This window comes from Orbicella faveolata, unplaced genomic scaffold (genome assembly GCF_042242905.1).
Source record: "Orbicella faveolata isolate gen_17 unplaced genomic scaffold, um_ofav_v1 contig_34, whole genome shotgun sequence".
Taxonomy (NCBI): Eukaryota; Metazoa; Cnidaria; class Anthozoa; order Scleractinia; family Merulinidae; genus Orbicella; species Orbicella faveolata.
Window position 1 is genome coordinate 18376810 of NW_028301563.1, and position 21070 is coordinate 18397879.

The 21070-nt window shown below is 37.2% G+C and overlaps 1 protein-coding gene and 1 long non-coding RNA gene across 4 annotated transcripts; both read right to left on the reverse strand.

Annotated features, from left to right (window-relative positions):
• Nucleotides 1–153: 153 nt before the first annotated feature.
• LOC149105108 (uncharacterized) lies at nucleotides 154–20596 on the reverse strand. 3 transcript variants are annotated; one of them, XM_089270609.1, is made up of 6 exons: nucleotides 20414–20596; nucleotides 6910–6972; nucleotides 5610–5852; nucleotides 5294–5395; nucleotides 4514–4804; nucleotides 154–1844 (listed from the first exon to the last, which is right to left on the reverse strand). In XM_089270609.1, exons 1-6 carry the CDS (start codon nucleotides 20564–20566, stop codon nucleotides 1833–1835), a joined length of 864 nt encoding a protein of 287 aa, XP_089126735.1. In that variant the 5' UTR covers nucleotides 20567–20596; the 3' UTR covers nucleotides 154–1832. The 3 variants fall into 3 exon arrangements, with proteins under 3 accessions (XP_089126735.1, XP_089126736.1, XP_089126734.1); XM_089270610.1 differs by lacking the exon at nucleotides 6910–6972; XM_089270608.1 differs by lacking the exon at nucleotides 154–1844 and having other exon boundaries at nucleotides 4126–4804.
• LOC110069525 (uncharacterized) lies at nucleotides 14829–18812 on the reverse strand. Its single transcript, XR_002298901.2, has 2 exons — nucleotides 17559–18812; nucleotides 14829–17207 (listed from the first exon to the last, which is right to left on the reverse strand). It is a non-coding gene; the product is annotated as an uncharacterized LOC110069525 (long non-coding RNA).
• Nucleotides 20597–21070: the final 474 nt, after the last annotated feature.

Sequence of the window (21070 nt, forward strand, 5' to 3'; positions counted from 1 at the left end):
ATAGTATAAATCTACTAGCGTTCTATCACGAATGCCGTTCTCTAATTGGCTACGCTACTATCTATTCTGTGATAGATAGTGAGTAGCGGGTCTTTCTCCTAAACGATAAACAACTTGTAGTTTAACACGACAGCAACAAACACGACAAAAAACTAACGAACACTGTTCTTTATTTACCAAAAAACAAACACAACTAAAGTTAAATATATTATGTATTTACATTTTTTTTTAGCTATTTTTTGTACTATTTTAAGTTATGGTGTTACCGTAAACAATCACACATTTTCTTAGAAAACAAACAAACATACAAAATCTCAGTCCAACAGCAAGCTCTTATATGGGCGAACTTACTCTTCTAACTTCACCGCTCGCGTTTATAACGCAAACGTGAAACTACTACAGGCTAGCAAGATCAGAAAAGGAATTTCTTACATCTGTTACAGGTCTTATCTGCATCTGTATACATGTAGGTGATGTAAGTTATACCAAAAGTTACAATATTATTCCTAACGTCAACACTTTGTGTCGTAAAGTAATGTAATTACTATGTACCTTTTAAGCTGGTTCTACCGGAAATAGAGAGAAACAGAAACAAGATGGTTGAGCCCCACTTATTATTTTTTTCATCGAATGCCAATCAACATGTCAAGAATTAAACTTTTCACAAATTAAGTTGAAAGAAAATGTAGGAGCCGGTTCAGAGCCAGCTAATTTTTCGTATAATTAATTTGGCTCGGAACCCCTTCCCGCAATTTGTTTGAAATATTGCAAAAAGGTGTATTTAAGATTATAGTATCACTGCTATAGAAGAGTAACGTCTTGTTAGAATTGTAACCTTTTGCGTAACGAAAACGACTGTAATTTGTTCTACTTTATCAAAAAAGAAAAATAAGAAAAAAAGAAGAAAAAAAAAAAAAAAAAAACTCAATCGTTGCGACATACCTTAAGCCCCTCAAGGATTCTAACATTGAGATGGAGCTACTAAACATTCAAGCCAAAACTCTAAAAACAAGTGGGGCGGGAGGCAAATAGTAGCTATTACCACAAAGGCTCTGAATTTACATTGTGTAACGTTTGTTAGGCAGGTAGCTGGACCTTTGTTGTACCGGTTCAGTCCAAATTGTTCCAATCAAAGGCCGGTGTGGCTCTAACTAATGATTCTCGAGAAGGTCTCCTAAAGGCTGCTTTTTACTAGCGACGGAGTCGTAGTCGGAGTCGTAATCAGAAGCAGACACTGATTCTGCTTATGGTTCCGTCGCTTACGATCTAGTGAAAACTAGATTGTCGGAGTCGGAAGCAGAAGCAGGAGTAAACCAATCGCAATGTTCGAATCCGGGCCTTAAAGCTTGTGATTGGTTGGTTCTTTCGTTTCTACTTCCGACTATGACAATAGTAGTTGGCACTGGATCATAAACGACAGAGTCGCAAACGGCGTCGGAAGAAATGGAAACGTTCTGATTCTTCCGACTCCGATTCCGTTAAGCTTATTACTCCACTTATGTCTCTGATTTTCGATTTTCACAAAGTTATAAGCGCTCTTTATAATTATATGACCCCGACTACGACTCTGACTCCGTCGCTAGTGAAAACCAGCCTTAAAGAGAGGCCTTTGGAATAGAAGCTATAAAATAGTTTGGTAAAACTTTGGCTATTCAACAAACTTACTCTTATTTCTATTCATAGTATTTCACCTCAGTGACTCCGATGAATCAGCATTTTATCGTACCTTCCTATTTGCGGTTATTTTGTTAATTTTTCACAACAAGGAATATAAGTCTACTAAACGTACTAGCGGATAACGTCTTTCTACGATCCACATCATGTCCTTCCCTTTAAACTGTGCCCTGCGTAAAAAAAAGAAAAAAAAAACAGAAAAAAAGAAAGAAACAAACTTAACTGTTGTTGCACTTATCGTTGCTATCACTGCTGACGCCTTGCAACTTCTGGCAACATTCTGCTTAGTACATGCATTTAAAGTAAGCTATTCGAAAGAAAGAAACTGTGTCCATTTCACGAGTTCGACTCCGAATTGCGAGTTTAAAGCTACATGTACATATAGTGTACGTCAACCTTACAGCAGGCCACTAAGCCCGATAAGCACTCGGGCTATCCTGAGAATGATATAGTTAGCTTCAGTTTTATAAAGGGGTAACACTATAATTATTGTGTAGGTAGGGGTTAACTCTGCATACGAGCCGAGTGGCCCATCAGGCCTGCGCTTATCTCCGGTTTTTGTCGTATGAAGAAAAAGAAAAATAAAGTCAAGCTTCCAAAAAGTCACGGACTATCTTACACACCCGATGACATAAATAAATACTTTTTAACTTTGCAATCAGACTAAAACATTTAAACTCTGCAACTCTTTCTTTGTACTGTTGTGGTTATTTACTGTTCAGTAACCACATGTCCGATTAGGGACCGTTCATTATTTTTTATGGGATAGGGGAGACTTGTGGGATTTGATACATAGTCCCTGTTATATTTAATATATTTTTCCTGATCCCCTTATCCCCTTGTACCCCTAAATTTTTGGAATGACCCCCTCCCCATGAAATTTGAGAAGCAAAATCTGAAAACAGAGAAAAACAATATACCAATTTCAAGCCATTTTAAGCCGTTTTTGACACTGTACCAGTTGTTAAGTCATAAAAATAGACAAAGAGCGCCTAAATCAGAGCTGACATTGCCTTGACTGTTCGATGAAAGGGAGTTGCATGGTCGTTAGTGAAGGTTTGAGTGTATTCATATGGTTCAAAGTAAGGGGTCCAGGGGCATGCTCCCCCGGGAAAAAAAAAAAGAGTTTTCGTAACTTCATGAACGTTATTTTAGGGAGTCTGGCAGAACTGCACTATTATAGATGCTGTCATCACAGCTTCCATATTCAAATATAAATAGACAAAGCCTGAAAAAAAGCTGACCTTGCCTCTTCTTTTAAGGGAAGTCACTCATGGAGGTTCAAATATATTTCGTTACCAAATGCTTTCTATGCTTTTAGTTCCTGCTGCAGGGTACCTAGTACAGTAGAGTGTCCGGGGGCATGTTCCACTGGAAAATTTTGAATTTTCAGAACCCCAGGAAAGCTATTTTAGGCATTCTGGCAGACATTTTGCACTATTATAGTTGCTATTCAAAGAAAAGTTAGACAAAAGCATGGCAAAAGCTGATGTTTCTTCTTTTTTTTTATCAAAAAGAAGTTATATGTGGTGCTTTCGCTATATTTAGCAACCAAATGCTTTGTATTGGCTTAATTCTTGCTGGAGGGTACCTGAAATGGATCCAGGGGCATGCTCCCCGAGGAAATTTTCAAATTTTCAGAACCTCAGGAACGCTGTTTCAGGCATTCTGGCGGAACTTTTGCACTACTGTGGAAGCCGTCAGTAAGGTAATATTCTGAGTGGGCCCCCCTTTCAATTTTTCAGCCTCCCTTCTTTCAAGCCATATTTTTTGGCATGACCCCTCCCCCAAATCCTATCAGCCCCCAGCCCCGCCCCCCACTTTACAAAAAATGAACGGTCCCTTAGAGAGCTTTTATTTTATTTCGCTTCTTTCCCAAGGGCACAAAGAGGATTGAGTGTCCGTGAGTTTCAAAAGCTACAGTAACTTTAATTTACCTTAATTAGAAAAAAATCTCATTGTACTAATATAATAAACTGCTACAGCCTTTGAAACCAAGGAATTGATTCCTGGCTCTTGCTAACTTAACGACCACTTTTTCCTCATAAAGGACGTTCGCGCGAAAATTTTCCAACATTGATTTTTCTTCTGAGACTTTTACCACTGTAAGATGATGAGTTAGTTATGTCAGAAATGTAAAAAAAATGGAGGGTCACCAACTTCGTTTTGGAGAGAACATGCCCGGAAGAACACCCTAAATCTGAAAAAATCGCGCTTCTTTAGCGAATAAGGCCACTGTGTCTATAAGCCCAAAAATATTGCAATTAGATCTTTGAAGTGAAATGTTCTCTGCCAAATATTGTTTAAGTGGACCTATTACGTGAATTTAGTCAACTGGCGAGGTTCCTTAAAGAACAAGTTTGCATTAGCGACCATAGCTTCACGCGCCGTCCAGCCGCAAGATGGCAGGATTCGATGTCCCGTGGACAGAAATCCCGAAATTTTTTAAACTTCTCACATGGATTTTTTGTTCATTTTTGGACACTGTGGAGATAATTGTACACGAAATCTGTTTCTGGAAAGAAACGTAGGGATCTCCGAACGTCAAAGATCATTAAATCCAGGCAAAGCTATAGCAATAGCCATCTGCCCTATCATTGTTCATTTTATTACTTAGCGGGCGCTCTCATGCATGACGTGGCGTGTAAATTTGCATGCGCAGTCAGGATGCGCAGGAACAATTTGCGCGAGCGTCCTTAAATACATGTAGTTGCAGCCTTTGAAAGTGAAAAGAAAGAGTCTTTCACCGCAAGCTTCAAGTACACGCTAGTTTGTTTCTGTTAACTTTTAACAGAGAAAGCAATCACTGAAGACAAACCTTGATTAAAATAAACCTTACCTGCATATCTTCAGAAGACTGTGGACCGCTTGGATGGATGGTTACTTGAGGCACCTGGGATAAGGTGTTTTCTTGGGTACTTCCAGATGGAACCTGGACATACATTAGTCCATTCCCTGATGTTCCGGGCATCTGCTGCATGGTTTGTACTGGCATCAACATTACAGGAGCCTTGGCAGGTCCCATCTGATTCGTGTAAGTTGGAGGCATCATTACAGGGCTGCCACCTTGAACAACAGCCCGTGGCATTGGTTGGTAGGCTGTTGGTACAGCTTGGGCCTCAAAGCTGCCCTGGAGACCGAAACATGCCAAATATTAACATAAAAATAGCCGCATACTGACAAACAACCCTGTCCTGGACCTTCTCCGTTAAGCTGGCATTGTGCTGTGTGACAGAGTGAGGGGAATAGGCTTAGAACTGGACCATTAGCATCCCAGCAGGGTAGCCAGCACCTTTCCAAAAGTACCACAGGCTATAATATTATATTCTGAAGTCTTCGCCGAGATATTTGGTTGGAAAACAGCAAATACTAACTTACTATGGTGCTAGTAAAACTAGATTACGGGTTTGGCCAGCTGTCACCAGCGTGAAGAAAACAAGCATCAGTCAATTGCCAGGAAGGGCAAAAGGTGAAAATTGACTTAGCCAGCCCCAGTCCTGTAACCCGCTTTCTGTTCCTTGCATGTCATAATAATGATAACAGCATTAAAACTGAGTACATACATGTAGTGACAATTTGTCTTGTACATTCTAATTGTAAACGTTTTATGTACATGTACCTGAATTTGTCCAGCTCTTGCAAAATTACTTCTCGGCACTTGATCCAACGGTACATACGCTGCTGCCTGATCATTATATGGTGCAATAGGTGGATCATCAAGCTGTTAAAAAAAAAAAAAAAAAATTAATGAATCTATTTGAAGCTATAAGAATCAGTTGGGTGTTTACCTGTAAGTGACACCATCTGAAAAAGAAGAACAACTTACAGTATAATCACAACAAAAAAAAGGCACAACAAAAATAGACTGGAATAAATACAATGAAAGAAACACAAATACACACACCCACACCCACACAAAGATCAACATACTGTACCTGCATGTATGTAGAATTTCTCTCGTTCAAGGCCATTACCCCCATGATGCATATAAAAATTTCAATCAGTGCCATCACACAAATTATGGCCACAACAGCAAAGCTGTCACTGAAGTTGTCAACGTCATCGGCTGACCCATAATGAGCTATCTGGGCATAGCCAGAGAGACTTGCACCATACAAGACCATGATCAAACTGCACAAGATGGAGCAGAAGATATTCAACGTTCTGTAGGTAACAGTCTAGCATGGCATAAGAGAAATACAACACAGTCAGGGAGGAACAAATCCAACATAATGCCTTACTAGTGACAACCACATAATCAAGACTTTCCTATCACGATTGCATTTTACCTGTAAACAATTACATGTATAATACATGTGTTTTGTTCCATCACAAGTCAAGAATAGTATAATTCATTAGAAATCCACTTGATGGTCTTCTTTAAATAAAATAGTTACCTAACAATGTTACTAGTAATATACATATTAATTATTTAAATCTCCCCTTTAATTGATGGCCCAATTGTGACTTTTTCAGGTCAAGTTGGAAGACTAAATTTAGCTCTTAAATCATTAATTGGCAGAATTGTATAAAATTTACCACAAAATGAAAGTCAAAATCAAAACAAACATGCACCATATACATAATCTAAACTCCAACTGCACTCAGATCTGTTGCTTTCTGAAGGCATGCAACGTCTACATTGAAAATCGATTGAATTTCAAGCCTAACTACACTGTAGGCCATTAAAATACACACAAGTAAGTGAAACCTTGGCATGCACACATGTACTGGGGGCTGGGTGGTTCTCTAGGACCTAAACACTGAAAGAAATGTAACAAGCTTAATTGGAAATTCCAGCTGCGGGGGGGGGGGGGGGGGGGGGAGGGAGGGAGGGAGGGGAGGGAGGGGGGAGGGGCAGGGCTCTTGGAAACTGCTTAGTCATTAGGTACATGCATTGGTCTGGGAACGGATTCCAACTGAGGCTAATGCAGTCAGCCTTTTAAAATGCAAATGACTGATCTCGTTTTTAACAGAATAACACCAAAAATAGTGTCAGCACCCTCATTCCTCCTTTTCAATGTTGGAAATGATACAATACAAATTTCTATTAGATGAAAGTGTTACATGTACATGTTGACATTGCACAGGGGTACAGAGGAATAAAAATTATGCATATCTATAGCCCAATATTTCCTATTGCATGATGCTTGTCATGTACATGTTATGCACAAAAATAATGATAAAAGCCAACTACTGCACAGTATTTAGTAAAAGAGCTATTAAGTTTCTTACCACGGGATGATTTGGATTCATTTTTGTGCCCACAACAACACCAAGGCCAGAACTGGTCATGATCTGAAGATGGAAAATTGAATTGCTGAATTACATGTATGAGTGGTTTTTAATAGTGAGTTACCATTATATACCATAAAACAAAGTTATATTTTTAATTACCACAATTGCTACTAATCTCGCAATCTGATTGGCTAATTTGCTGCTGTTGATAAGAGTCCACTGTAGACAATGCTGCACACGTCAATGTGTTACGCTCTTGGTCAAGCTCTGAATTTTTTTTTTTTTAATGTTGATATTGTGGTAAAAAAAAAATAATCGAATGTGGTTTAGTGTTGTCTGTACTCTTATCGACAATGATATGCGACATCACAGTGGTCAAATTTTCTTGTGGACTCACGAGGCTGTGCCTCGTGAGTCCACAACATTTTGGCCACTGTGATGATGCATATCGTTGTCGATGAGAGTACAGACAACACTAAACCACATTTGATTTGTTAAATATGCCAGTTACATGTAGAGCTTTCCTTATGAGACTGCAGGGCTGTCATCAAGATTCGAGTTACTGGAGTCAACTTTGATTCCGGTAACAAACTTGTTACTTTGTGAGCAACATTCATGTTCACCCATAAAATCAAGGGCCCATCTAGTATAGTCAGTGGCAACAGGTATATTACACCATTAAGTCCTTTATGATGGCCCTAGAGTGTGTGAGAAGAGGGGTGGCAGCTGGCACATGTCATTATTCTGTGGCTGACTATTGGTAAACAAACAACTAATATTATTTTACATGGTATGTTATTCTTCCATGGTACCCCATACAACCATGTAGGATTACTTCTTCAATTGGCATGAATATCCAGTAGTAACCGTACGATAGAGGTATTCTGGAATAACTTGCCAACATTGAGAAATCTCATCGTGGGGGCCATAATACATGTATATATTCCATGATGTCTGTGGCAACTACAAGTACAGATCTAGTTACAGTGGAAGCCCTCATAAGAGGACACCCTCGGGATGCAAAAAAGCTGACAAGAGGTTAACTGGAGCTGGCTGTTGAGTTTGTAAGGGAGTTCAAACACTATCTAGGTTTTGTGAAAGTGGTGGTAAGTAGAGCTGTCTGCTTACAAGAGTGTCCATTAAGAGAGCTTCTACTGTATACTGGTACATATATTGAACTGGAAGTATAATTTGCCACCGCCCCTTCATAGAACACTACTCCATATTGAACAAGTTAGCATAGTCATAAGGAACAGAGTTTCCGTCAGTGGCAGCAAGCTGTTGATACCTTGACAGTCACACCCCTCTCTTTGGATATGCAAAATAATTTTTCCCATATTATTTTAATGGACATTGCTGAAGTACACTGTAAATTATTTCTGTCTTTCTCTATCAATAATCTGGATTCCAGATTCCAGATTCTGGAGTCTGGTTTCTGGATTCCATGGTTTAGGATTGCCTGCAATTCAATGGATATCAATTGATATCAATCACCAATTGCTATCGCTCGATATATATATATATATACACACACACACACACACACACACACACACACACACACACACACACACATATATACTGGACATGAAAGCCACATTATACTTCTGGCAAATTGCAGATCACTAAAACAGAATGGCACTTATGCATGTACACTGTAGTACTAGCCAGGGCTGTCATTAAGGGCCATAACCCGTAGAACCTGTTCAAAACTGGTCATGTTTCTACAGGTACTGTTTGTGGTTGAAGTAAAGCAAAGAAATCCACAGTACTGTAATAGATGTCCAACATCTATTACTATGGAACTAGACATCTATTACTATAGAATTCACATACTTGAGCTGAGTATTACGTCCACTGAACATAAAGGGCCGACCTACACACGACCGCATTGCACCAGTAATGCACAGATTGTTGATTTGAGTCCTGTTCAAAGCCTGAAAATTTTTTCAGGTCTTTTTTTCCAGTAGTGTTATGGCTGCATTTGCATCTATCATCATGTCTACATTTAATTGCTACTGTTGGACATTCATTACTAGGGAATTCAGATACTTGAGCCAAGTATTACGTCCACTGAACATAAAGGGCCAAACCACACATGACCGCCCTCATGTGGCTTTGATATAAATGTAGTTCAGTTGGGCTCAGAGCATTGCACTGGCAACCCAGAGGTCCTCGGTTTGAATCCCGTTTAAAGCCTGAATTTTTTTCAGGTCTTTTTTTCCAGAAATGTTATGGCTGCATTCGCATCTATGATCAAAGCAAACAAATTTAACAGCAATAACATTTCTTTTTTCTGATATTTTTATTTGAACATTGCCAAGGCGAATTTTCTTTTTTCCATTTTTATCGATTGACTACACCTCGAAGAACATCTGTATCACATTCCTAAAGGAGGGGGACATGGAGATTTGTGGTGTTGCGGTATTGATGTTTTTTTTTTTAATGCGGTGATGCGGTGAGTAAAATCTCAACTTGCAGTGTTGCGGTGATCTCAAACCCTACGGTGTGCAATGTTTGTGTTTTTCACACTGCGGTGTTCGGTGAAATGAAATTGATCGCAGTGCTGGGGTTTTTGATTTACCTTTTTCAAACCTAAATTTGACCTAAATTTAGCATGTAAACTTCGTTAATCCATGCTAATTTATGACAAACACATACCATTGAGGTTAATAATTTGTAACAAAATACAGACCATTACTATCTGTAGTCAATCTTTACTATGCTTCAGCTGCCAATCCGAAGCTGTTTTCATTTCTAGGTAACTTGACAAGTAACTCGACCCCTGCCACCCGGAGCTCAGTGCTCGGTAGACATGCGGAGGAGTGAGGACAGAAACAATCCTGGAAATTCTGGAAACGCCAAGGCCAAATATCATTGACTGGGCAGTTTTTTTCTATGAAAAAAGGAAAAGGTGGCAAAAACTACTGGCCACAAAATATATTCAGATGTCGCATAAGCAGGGAAGAAAGAAGGCTTTCTATGCTAAGGAAGCTTTGTAACTTGCACATGTTTACAATTTTTTTCCTTTTGCTAGTCGGCTTCGCCTAGAGGTCATTCTGATACTGGTCCATACCCGCTCCAAGGTCCTCTCACTTTCTTGACCTTTGATTATCAATATTGAATGCAAATGCAGCTAGCTCCGGAAAGCAATACTTTCAGTCAAGATAGGGCTTCAGTCAGTGGGTTTATACACCAAGAAAAGTGAGCGAAGTAAAAGAAGAGAGGAATCTGGGTAAAGGCCATCTCTCGAGGCTCCTCTTTTTTTTCTTCGTCCACTTCCTAGCTTCGTGCAAGGTTTCTTCACAAGAGCAGGAAAACTGATTTACAGGCATCAGCAGTATCGACATATGCGCAATGAAAAGCGTTGTGATGTGTTTATTTTGTGGAAAAATGTTGAGGTATTAAATTATTACTTTACTTGAAGTGTACATGAACGAATCATGGCACTAAAAATATGTGTTGCAGTGACGGTGTTTCGTTGACTTTTCTTGCGGTGATGCAGTGTTCCTTAATTTTTTTTTTTTGCGGTGTTGTGGTGTTCAGAAGCCCCCCATGTCCCTCTCCTAAAGGTTCATGTGCCACTGCCACTTTTTTTTTGTTAAAACCACATTTTGCTGTCATCTGTGATTTATTACTGAACAGACACACGGCAACATGGAATCTAAAATTACAATTCACAATGCTGCACTTGTAAACAACATTCTTTATAAACCTTATATCTTAATTAACCACTGTACATGTATGTATAATCACAGTGTTTCAGCCAGAAAATTTTTCTTGAGGGCCAAAGTGGCCCCTGAGGACCTTTCTTAGGGGCCAATTTTTTTAGGTAAGGGGTATGGGCGGCCGTCACCACCAAAAATACAAGATTATTAAACGGAACAGACCAAACATAAATGGTTTAGTGATGATTTGCGAAATGCAATAAATGATTGACAAATGATACTGTCTACATACAAATAGTTAGGTGTTCTTGTGTTAAACAGTCTACTGAAACAGTAAATCATTTAGACAATTTAGAAATGGTTCAGTCACTGATATCAAAATGGAACAAACTAATAAGAATCAGTTTATTTAAATGAGAATCCATCTGACTACGATACGTAGAATGATCAGGTCTGACAACAAACGGTCAAGTGTTCTGTTTCAAAATTGTGTAATTAATGGTGGGACGGTTGAAGTAATCGCCAAATCATTTAATTCACCAAGAAATGGTTCAACTCACCGACCAATGGTTTAGTGTTGTGCCAACTGATTTAATGCAGACACAAATAGTGCAGTACGAGGTCAAGTCATCCGTGCAAACAGCAAATATCTTAACTTAATGTTGAGCTGTTCAGTCATAGAAGGAATGGTCCAGTGTAATTAGAAATGATTGAACGAAATTAAAAGTGATTTAGCGTGGCACGAAACGAAACAGCCTTGTTTGCGCGCCAAACCACAAAAAATACAACAGTGAAGTGGACAAGTCAAGATTGAAATGGATCAGTCAATGTGGGGTCTGACGTAATACGTATACCATCATATTTTTCGCCAAATTAGCAGAGTGAATGAGCGTGACATGGGTCACACCAACTCGGCGAGCTTGGCCAAGCGTGTTGCGGACAACTTCGGTAAGTTTGCTTCTTTTTATTTCATTTTGCAATACATTTCTGTCCAGAAGATATGTCTTTGAGAGTGCCAGAGGGAATCTAGAAATTATGACAATATTTATGAGATCAGATAGGATATTATATCAAGGTCAAAGAAGATTAAAGTCACGAGCCTGAACTCAAAGGAAATGATGACACCTCCAGTTTACTCACCTTTGTTCTTTGTCTTGTTTCAGATTTAAACTTTTTGGACTATTTTCCACTATGGTACGGATTTTGCTCTATATTTTAACGCTATGTTTTAAATTAACAACGTTGATTGTATAGGTATATGCTCAGGCAATTCGATTACATCAAAATGATTGTCGTCGGAAATAGTGTAACAAACAACTGAGCCGCCTACCCACCTCTTTGCTGATCTTTATCTGAAATATGTGGTACTTGGCGATGCTTTGAATGAAAACTTTATTCACTTTACTCTAACAGTTGATTGTCGTTAAGATACCTTGGTTCTTGGGCAGTCACTTTATAGGAAAAAACTAGTCCTGTTATTGACAATGAATTTCATCATAACATTGTCAAACTAGCTGTGGACAATGTTATGAGGAAATTCAGGATCAACAACAGGACAGACGCATGAAAAACTGATAACAAATTGTCAATAAATTATAAATTATAAATTATAAATTCTAGTGTCTGTCCGCTTATTGACAATAAAAATTTAGCCCATGAACGCGCAAGAATTTCTGCAGTCATCGTAAAATTAGAAATTCATAGTTGCAATTTGCAAAAGAAAAATTTCAGGCAAAGAAAAATAGTGTTAAGAAAATTAATATCCTAGAAAATGATAAAAGAAAAACACGTGCATGACAATTAGTAGTGTACAAAAAAAATGTACACACCAACCCCCTCAAAATTTAGTAGTTTTTTCCCATAAAGCGACTGCCCAAGAACCAAGGTATCTTAACGACAATCAACTGTTAGAGTAAAGTGAATAAAGTTTTCATTCAAAGCATCGCCAAGTACCACATATTTCCGATAAAGATCAGCAAAGAGGTGAGTAGGCGGCTCAGTTGTTTGTTACACTATTTCCGACGACAGTCGTTTTGATCTAATTGAATTGCCTGAGCATATATCTATACAATCAACGTTGTTAATTTAAAACATAGCGTTAAAATATAGAACAAAATCCATACCATAGTGGAAAATAGTCCAAAAAGTTTAAATCTGAAACAAGACAAAGAACAAAGGTGAGTAAACTGGAGGTGTCATCATTTCCTTTGAGTTCAGGCTCGTGACTTTGACCTTCTTTGACCTTGATATAATATCCTATCTGATCTCATAAATATTGTCATAATTTCTAGATTCCCTCTGGCACTCTCAAAGACATATCTTCTGGACAGAAATGTATTGCAAAATGAAATAAAAAGAAGCAAACTTACCGAAGTTGTCCACAACATGCTTGGCCAAGCTCGCCGAGTCGGTGTGACCCGTGTCACGCCCATTCACTCTGCTAATTTGGCGAAAAATATGATGGTATACGTATTACGTCAGACCCCACATTGACTGATCCATTTCAATCTTGACTTGTCCACTTCACTGTTGTATTTTTTGCGGTTCGGCGCGCAAACAAGGCTGTTTCGTTTCGTGCCACGCTAAATCACTTTTAATTTCGTTCAATCATTTCTAATTACACTGGACCATTCCTTCTATGACTGAACAGCTCAACATTAAGTTAAGATATTTGCTGTTTGCACGGATGACTTGACCTCGTACTGCACTATTTGTGTCTGCATTAAATCAGTTGGCACTACACTAAACCATTGGACCGTGAGTTGAACCATTTCTTGATGAATTAAATGATTTGTCGATTACTTCAACCGTCCCACCAGTGATTACACAATTTTGAAACAGAACACTTGACCGTTTGTTGTCAGACCTGATCATTCTACGTATCGTAGTCAGATGGATTCTCATTTAAATAAACTGATCCTTATTAGTTTGTTCCATTTTGATATCGGTGACTGAACCATTTCTAAATTGTCTAAATCATTTACTGTTTCAGTAGACTGTTTAACACAAGAACACCTAACTATTTGTATTTAAACAGTATCATTTGTCAATCATATATTCCATTTCGCAAACCATCACTAAACCATTTATGTTTGGTCTGTTCGGTTTAATAATCTTGTATTTTTGGTGGTGACGGCCGCCCATAAAGGGGCCAATACATTAAAAGCTGCAGAAGGAAAAATGTGTCAGGGTACCAAGGAAAATAAAACAGATTAGGATCTAGGATAAAATTTAATAGTAAGAGCTTTTTGAAGTGTTTCTACTCAATAAGTTTCTTTTGAATCAGATACTAGTATGATGCGTGCATTACAAGAGAACAGTCCTTAGGCAAACATGACATAGTCAATGATCAAGGGTTTGCAATGCATTATAGGGCGATTTCGAACTTGGATGTTTTCTGATGTGAGATTATCAATACAGCGGAGCAAAATGATGGATTGACTTCTTTTCTTATGTTGAATGTTTTAGAAGCAAAGATCTTTCAATATGATTGTCTAGAAGGAATGCGTGACAACATAACCGGATTGATCGTCAACACAGAAAAATGTAGTTGCCATTATGGTGATGAAACCAGGATGAAATGGATGAAAAAGGATGAAATGTTAGTCACATTGGTGACCATATCGGTCGCCATTTTCGAGCCCTGGGATGGCTTTTAAAATACTACGCCTGGTTAAGCCTGTAGTCTTGTAAAAGGAAAGGGCCAAATTGGCCCTTTCTTCGTTTTTCTGGGGGCCATCTCTCACTCTTAAATGAAAAATCTTATTTTAAGAAATAAATTTCTTAAAACAAATCTCCAGTTAAGAAATTTGGTTTTGTTAAATTAAATTCCTTATTTTAAGAGTAATTCTCATTTTAAGAAACAGTTTCTTACTTTAAGATTCCTTATTAAAATCCTTAATTTAAGAAGGGATGCTCTTATTTTAAGAAAAGACTATTCTTATTTTCAAGAACAGTTTAAGAGTATTGTTTCCTTAAAATTAATTCCCATTTTAAGAGTACTTTTCTCATTTCACGTAAGTATATCAAGAAGTATTTCAAGAAGTCCTGTTACTTTCGCTATTTTGGACAAGATGAAATCCATTTACAGATCTCTTCCATGGAGCTTAGTGTGAAGCTAACCACCAAAGCTTTGAGGCCAGTGAGTGTCGATTAAACACCCGTGGATGTAGTATCACATATCCTTAAGTCTGGCAATACCAGCACTGTACTTATTAGCAGAAAAATACAACTCTCAATGCAAAGCAATACTCATCAAACTCAGTCATTTATTTGTAATCCAGCTAGACATTGGATTCACAACAGGACATTAAACCACTTCATAATTGCTTAACAACCACTCTTTTCTGCGTGGAGAAATAATCACCTAATTACAATGGCCACTTTCCATTCAACCAAATACTCCTGAAATCAGTCCACAAACAAGTTTTTGAAATTTCGGGATTCATACCTCTGGAGGTTGTCCCAATGCTCCAGAATTTAAAAGTGGAGTTTATGGTCAAATGGAAAGCACAGAATGTATGCTACCAAATACCATTATTTATCATGCTCTAACAACTAGAGTCACATTAAGTACATGTAAACTAAAGATTATTTAAATTCAAAATAAGTGAACATTACATACCACAGCTTTGGAGTTTAAATTGACCAATGTAGCTCTTCAAATCAGACTCTTTTCTTACAATCTAGTCCTCAATTATTTGTAACTGATGAATTGATTTTGACAAATGATACATAAACAGGAGAAATTGGAGGCTTGTTGGAAAAAAAAATTAATAAGATGGTCCTGGTCCTGTATAAGACTCCACGGCCATCAGGAAAGGGCTGAATTATCCTACTATTATTAAAGGAGACATGTCACAATATGTTAACTCATGCCTTGTCAAGTGAAATTAAATTTCTTTGAAGAAGGAACAAACCTCAACATGATTTTTAAGTAGAGGCAAATGACCAAGAGTGGTGGACATAGTCTTTGCAAAAAAAATAATTTAAATCAGCAACACAGCCCCTTTAAATATTCTTCTCCCTGAAAATTCTTCAATAACCCACTTACTTTAACATCTGCATTTCTTTACTTATAGAGCAATTAATAATTTTTTTTTTTGAGTCAGTGATAAAAACCCTGTATATGAAAACATAAGTCATTTTCTGGTTTTTTTGTAGTAAAATCATAATAATGTCCTCAAGGTTCTTACAATAATACCTCAGTAAGAGCCATTTAATGTACAAACTGACAAATTTAAACAGTATACATAAAATACATATGGCACTAGACTGTTGCACTTGCAAGGATGATCCATCATTGCTATGTATTTTGTACATTCTGTTCACACTGAGAAAGGTTGAGTTTAAATAGCCCCCAGTGAGGTATAATTAAGTTTCTAATGAAACAAACAACTGTATTCCCAAACATAACTCCAAGGAAATTTATATAAAATATTCTTTGAATATAATAGCTTTGTAGTCAATATTGAACGCACAATGAGTGCAAATGAACAACATACATGTAAAAAGACAAAGAAGAGGTCTTCACCTCAATGAAGATCCTCCTGTCAACAACCACAAACAATATTGATACTCATCTGTCCCATCCTTGTTTCATGACACAAAGAGCTTGACGCTCTTAACTTAACTTTTAAGCCAACATTTTGTGGTCATTCTTGCATGCGAATGGCAGTTTAGAAAACTGGCAAAAGGTACTTGAATTCATGAATTCAGTATACTGGTACAAGATTTATTTCCTGTCACGTGGGTAGGTGAAATTGCGTCCCTTACGAAAATAATGCCTATTTTATATCTGTTTTATACCTATTTTATATGTTATTTTATTCCTATCATTTTTGTATTTTTTTTTTTACTATTTTTCTGGACTATTTTAAAGCAATTTTTTAACCTATTTTAAACCTATTGTTTTGAAACAAAAATAGCCAAAAAATAGTCCAGAGTGCTGACCAAAACTTACATAAATTAGCTTTAAAATAGCTTTAAAAAAGACATAAACAGGGTTAAAATAGCTTTGAAATTAAGTCTTATAATTAACAGGGTTAAAAATAGCTATAAAATAGAGCACATGTGGGCCACATTTACCCATTGAACAATAAGATTTATGAAATATGGCATGTGCAAAAATAGCAATATTATCTGTAATACAAGTACATACTGTATATAGCCAAGTCAAAGGTCCAGAATTATAAAAAACAGTGACATTAATAAATTTGGCCCATTAAATTAAGAAGCAAATGGCAATTGAAACAATATAATAGTTAGCACTAATTGAAATTACAATGACTCAGTGTAAAAATTGTCACTAAGATTTTTGTCCAGTATCCAAGGGTGGAGCTTACACCAGATTAAAGACCAGCTGGAACATCTTGTTTCTGCTTATAATTTATTTTATGTGCTAAAATTGAACGGTTTCTTGATGTGTCATACAGATTTAAGCTTACACTGACATCTTTGTTCAAAAGTCAAAGTTGCAAGTGCATTTTCCACGAGGTCCAACAGATTATGACAGAAATATATAGTGAAAGTAGCCATCACTCCTGTTTGTCAATTGTTTTTCACTTAGCTTTTTAACCAAGTAGCTCTGTTGGTGATTCTATACTTCAAGCTTTTCCGCTTCAATAACTAAAACAGAAGCACACAACATGTGGTTAAAATCAGATCATAAGTTGTGTTCTATAAAATTGACCCCTGAAGGCAACTGCTCAAAACAGAAACATGATTTCAGATCAACTTCTATGACAATTAAGCTTTAAATTGTTTTTGGTTTAAGTTATGATTGTAATACAGAAAAGCTGAAATAGACTAGAAGAAAAAAAAGACCTAAGAAAGACAATTTTAAAGATCCAAAACTCTTCAGCTCAGCACATGGCCAAGATTGAGTTTAGTGATACTTGTAAATATCATTGGAATACTGATTATCAAAAACACCATCTTAAGTCTTAATCCACAAGGCTTGTGATTCTTAATACTTACAGTCTCTTGCAGAGCCAAAAGATCCAGATTTTGTGACTTTCAAACATCTTCAAACATCTTCAAACTTTCAATCGTTCAGTGACCGTTGAAATGCGCGCCTTTCTCAGAGCATTGCATCATGGGTTATAGCAACTCATTCCCAGGGTCTTAGTAACATTCAAATCCAAGATGGCAGTTCACACAATCTACAGAAGAAACTCAGCTTTTTACTGAATTTAGAGGCCTGACACAGGTTGGAAAGTGTTCAGACATCATTTAAAGAAGATTATAATTGTCCCAAGTAATTTAACTCTTACAGAGTTAAAACTATCTACTTGTCAGAAGCATGAAATGCATGGTACTGTTTATGAAGAAGTCTCATGTGGCATGTGATTGTCATAATTCTTTCTCATTCAACCTTCTGTGTTCCTAAAGGTAAACTAACTGTTTTGTAATGTATGTTTCTAAAGGAAAACAGAATGTCACCATAAATGGTTGATTCAAGCTTCTCAAATGCCAGATTGCCATAATCAACCTCATTGAATTATTAAGCCTCCATATACTGTTGTTTGAACATTGCTGATGGAATTGTAGATTCACTGTTGAAGTTTTTGCAGCCTGAAAATCACTATTTACGTGGTAACAATTTAGTGAATCTTGAATTGACAAATAATACAAAATAAAATATAATATTTCAGTACAAATATACATGCACCTTGCCATTTGAAAAATACTGTTTGGGTGCCAGGAATAAAATAGAATTAAAATAGAGTATTTTATACATATTTTGCAATGAAAGAGACCGGGGTTAAATCAACGTCCATAAACAGGAATAAAATAGTGTTTTTTAAAGCTATTTTGTCATTTGTCAAAGTTGAGACAGATCTAAAAATAGGATTTTCATAGCCTATTTTATGTCTGTTTTGCAAAGGAGCAAGTCATCACCTTTGCTACCCAAAGAAAAATAGGGATAAAACAGTCTATTTCATCACTGTTTTATAGAGGAACACTGATCTAAGAATGTAACATAGGATTAAAATAGCCTATTTTGCAGGCTATTTTTCAGGATGTTATTGGAAAATAGAAATATAATACCCCACTTTGTCTATCTTGCTTAAAAATAGGTATAAAATAAATGAAAAACACAAATAAAATAGAAGCCCCATTTTCTTCATCTGGTAAACTACGAATAAAATAGAAATTTGCAAGGATAAAATAGGACAAAATAGATGTGATAGCATTAAAATAGCCTTAAAATAGAAATAAAATAGGGTTAATTTTGTAAGGGACTCTTTTTAACCGCGCGGCCATGGGCCGAGCGCGGTTCTAGGTTTACCCGTGGTTTATTTTTTTTTTTTTTGTCGGTGACCAGACGCAGACCTCCGCTCGGCCAAACTTTGAGTCACGCAACGTGTGATGTTTTTCCGCCAGAATCTGTTAAAACATAAATGCACGGACGATTTTACGGATATTGTTTTCTTTTTTTTAGGTAAAATATATTTTCTTTTTTTTTTATCAAAGCGTTGGATTTAAAGGGAATAATAAATACGCTGAAAAAAGGTATTACGTCAGCCATGGAATGCGCTGACGTTGCAGCTTTCACTTTCGCTACGTGACAAATAAGATCGTGTTTACTTTGGAAGTTTATTTCGGCAGAAGCGACGGTCATTAATTTATTTGTAATTTTGCCAGTATTTCTTGCGGTTTTAGGCAAATGAAGTAAATCCTTTGACTGTTTCATCGCAGCGAGTTCATAGATCGGAAGGAAAATTAAATATTTGCAAGCCAAGCAAAGAACGTGTCAGAACGTGCAAAGATTACGTCATTGATAGGGAAATAACCACCGTACTAAAGATAGCCGTAGATAACGCAATTCTTGAATTATGTGACTCGTGTGACTTCTTTGCTAACCCTTAACTCAAGGGAAAAAAACAGTTAAATTTAATCGTGACTTTAAAGAAAGAAAGCGGTTTGTAATAGTGTTCATATCTTCATGCCCATACATATCCCGAAGAAAGTTCCAGATTAAGACTATTACGTCATCGGAGATGTCACAACGGCTACGACTGATGGTGCGATAATAGAGTTTGTGTTGATCAAGTGCTGTGATGTCTACAGTAATCAATGAATCATCAAAGATTGCTTTGGAATATGCACTGCGTTGCGACTGTGGTACTAAGAAAACAGTTAAAGTTTAAAAGCGCGGTTTTAAGATCTAACAGATCTTCTTGTTTGGTTCTTTTCCCGCTTTGTGTGCGGGATAGGTTACCCAGTCAGCTCACCACAGTGCCCCATTTTCGTGAGAACCGAACACGGCAGGAGCAGGTGCGAGAACAATAATCTAAAATGCCCAAAAATAGACTCCAGTCGCCGGCACCTGCGAAAGCTTAGTTCTTAAATTAAGAAGCTGTATCTTCAATCATCTTTTAAATTAAGAAGCAATTTCCTGTTTTGAAAGGTTTATTTTAAGAAACCCTCCATCCTTGAAATCAATATCTTAAAATAAGAAGCGGATTTTCGGGAAACTCTCAAATAAAGAACATTCATCTCAAATCAAGAACAACCGTCTTAAAATAAGAAATTACCTTTGTCTGGACTAAGAGAAAACTTCTTAATTTAAAACTTCAGGTTTAAGAGTGTCTGATTGCAACGCGGGATTCCCGCAGTGGCGCTTAACTGTAATCATGATGAAGTCATGACCCAAAATTCAGTTGACAGAGAAATCTGCTACCATTCAGCCACTGAAAAGCCATGTGGCCATATTAATGGAAGTCTTATAAGTGTTTATCGGTCGTTTATCGGCAGGCTTACTAAAGCAAGGGGTTTCAAGAGCTCCCACCCACATGTGTAGGGTGAAATTAGACTACAAAACTTACCAACAATCCAGTCCAAACTGGTAAAGCGATGAGACTTGCGAAAAAAACAAGAAGAACCCGATCGAAAATTCCCGTTATGACCATTGCGAACGCCGCTATGAACTGTAAAGGGGAAACAAATCCACGAAGAAGGAGAGGAGCTCGAATCGCCATGATGAATTGCGAAATCTCCACGCCAAGGCTCCTGGGACACATAAACTGTGTGAGTCACGCAATATGTTGGTCACGCGACTCAAATTGAAATTACATGAAATTAGGGTAACCGGTCGTTGCGCTTATGCATCAGTCAATTATGGTTGGCGAAATGGTGCAAAATTCACAAAGTTTATATTCATTCACATTTAATGTTGTTATTATTATTCACGAATATATTTATTCACATTCAACAACTAAAGTTATATTCAAAAAATATACTAATTCACATTTAACGACGTATTTCGTATTCACGAATATATTTACTCACATTTACGGGATGTATTCATTCACATTCAACGGTTTATATTCATTCACATTCACGATCGAAATATTGGTTCAACATGGTGCAATATTCATTCAACATTTTCTGCGCACCGCCTTCGCGCATCATTAGGTCCCAGCTCACGCTCTATAATTTCGGAACGCAATATGGCGGACGAAGGAGGCCTTACTATATGAACG

Coding starts and splice junctions, on each gene's coding strand:
- LOC149105108 (XM_089270608.1), bottom strand. CDS start 20,566: ATGGCGATTCGAGCTCCTCTCCTTCTTCGTGGATTTGTTTCCCCTTTA. Junction 6,973..20,413: donor CAGTTTGGACTGGATTGTTG/GTAAGTTTTGTA, acceptor TTCCATCTTCAG/ATCATGACCAGTTCTGGCCT. Junction 5,853..6,909: donor TGAATCCAAATCATCCCGTG/GTAAGAAACTTA, acceptor ATGCCATGCTAG/ACTGTTACCTACAGAACGTT.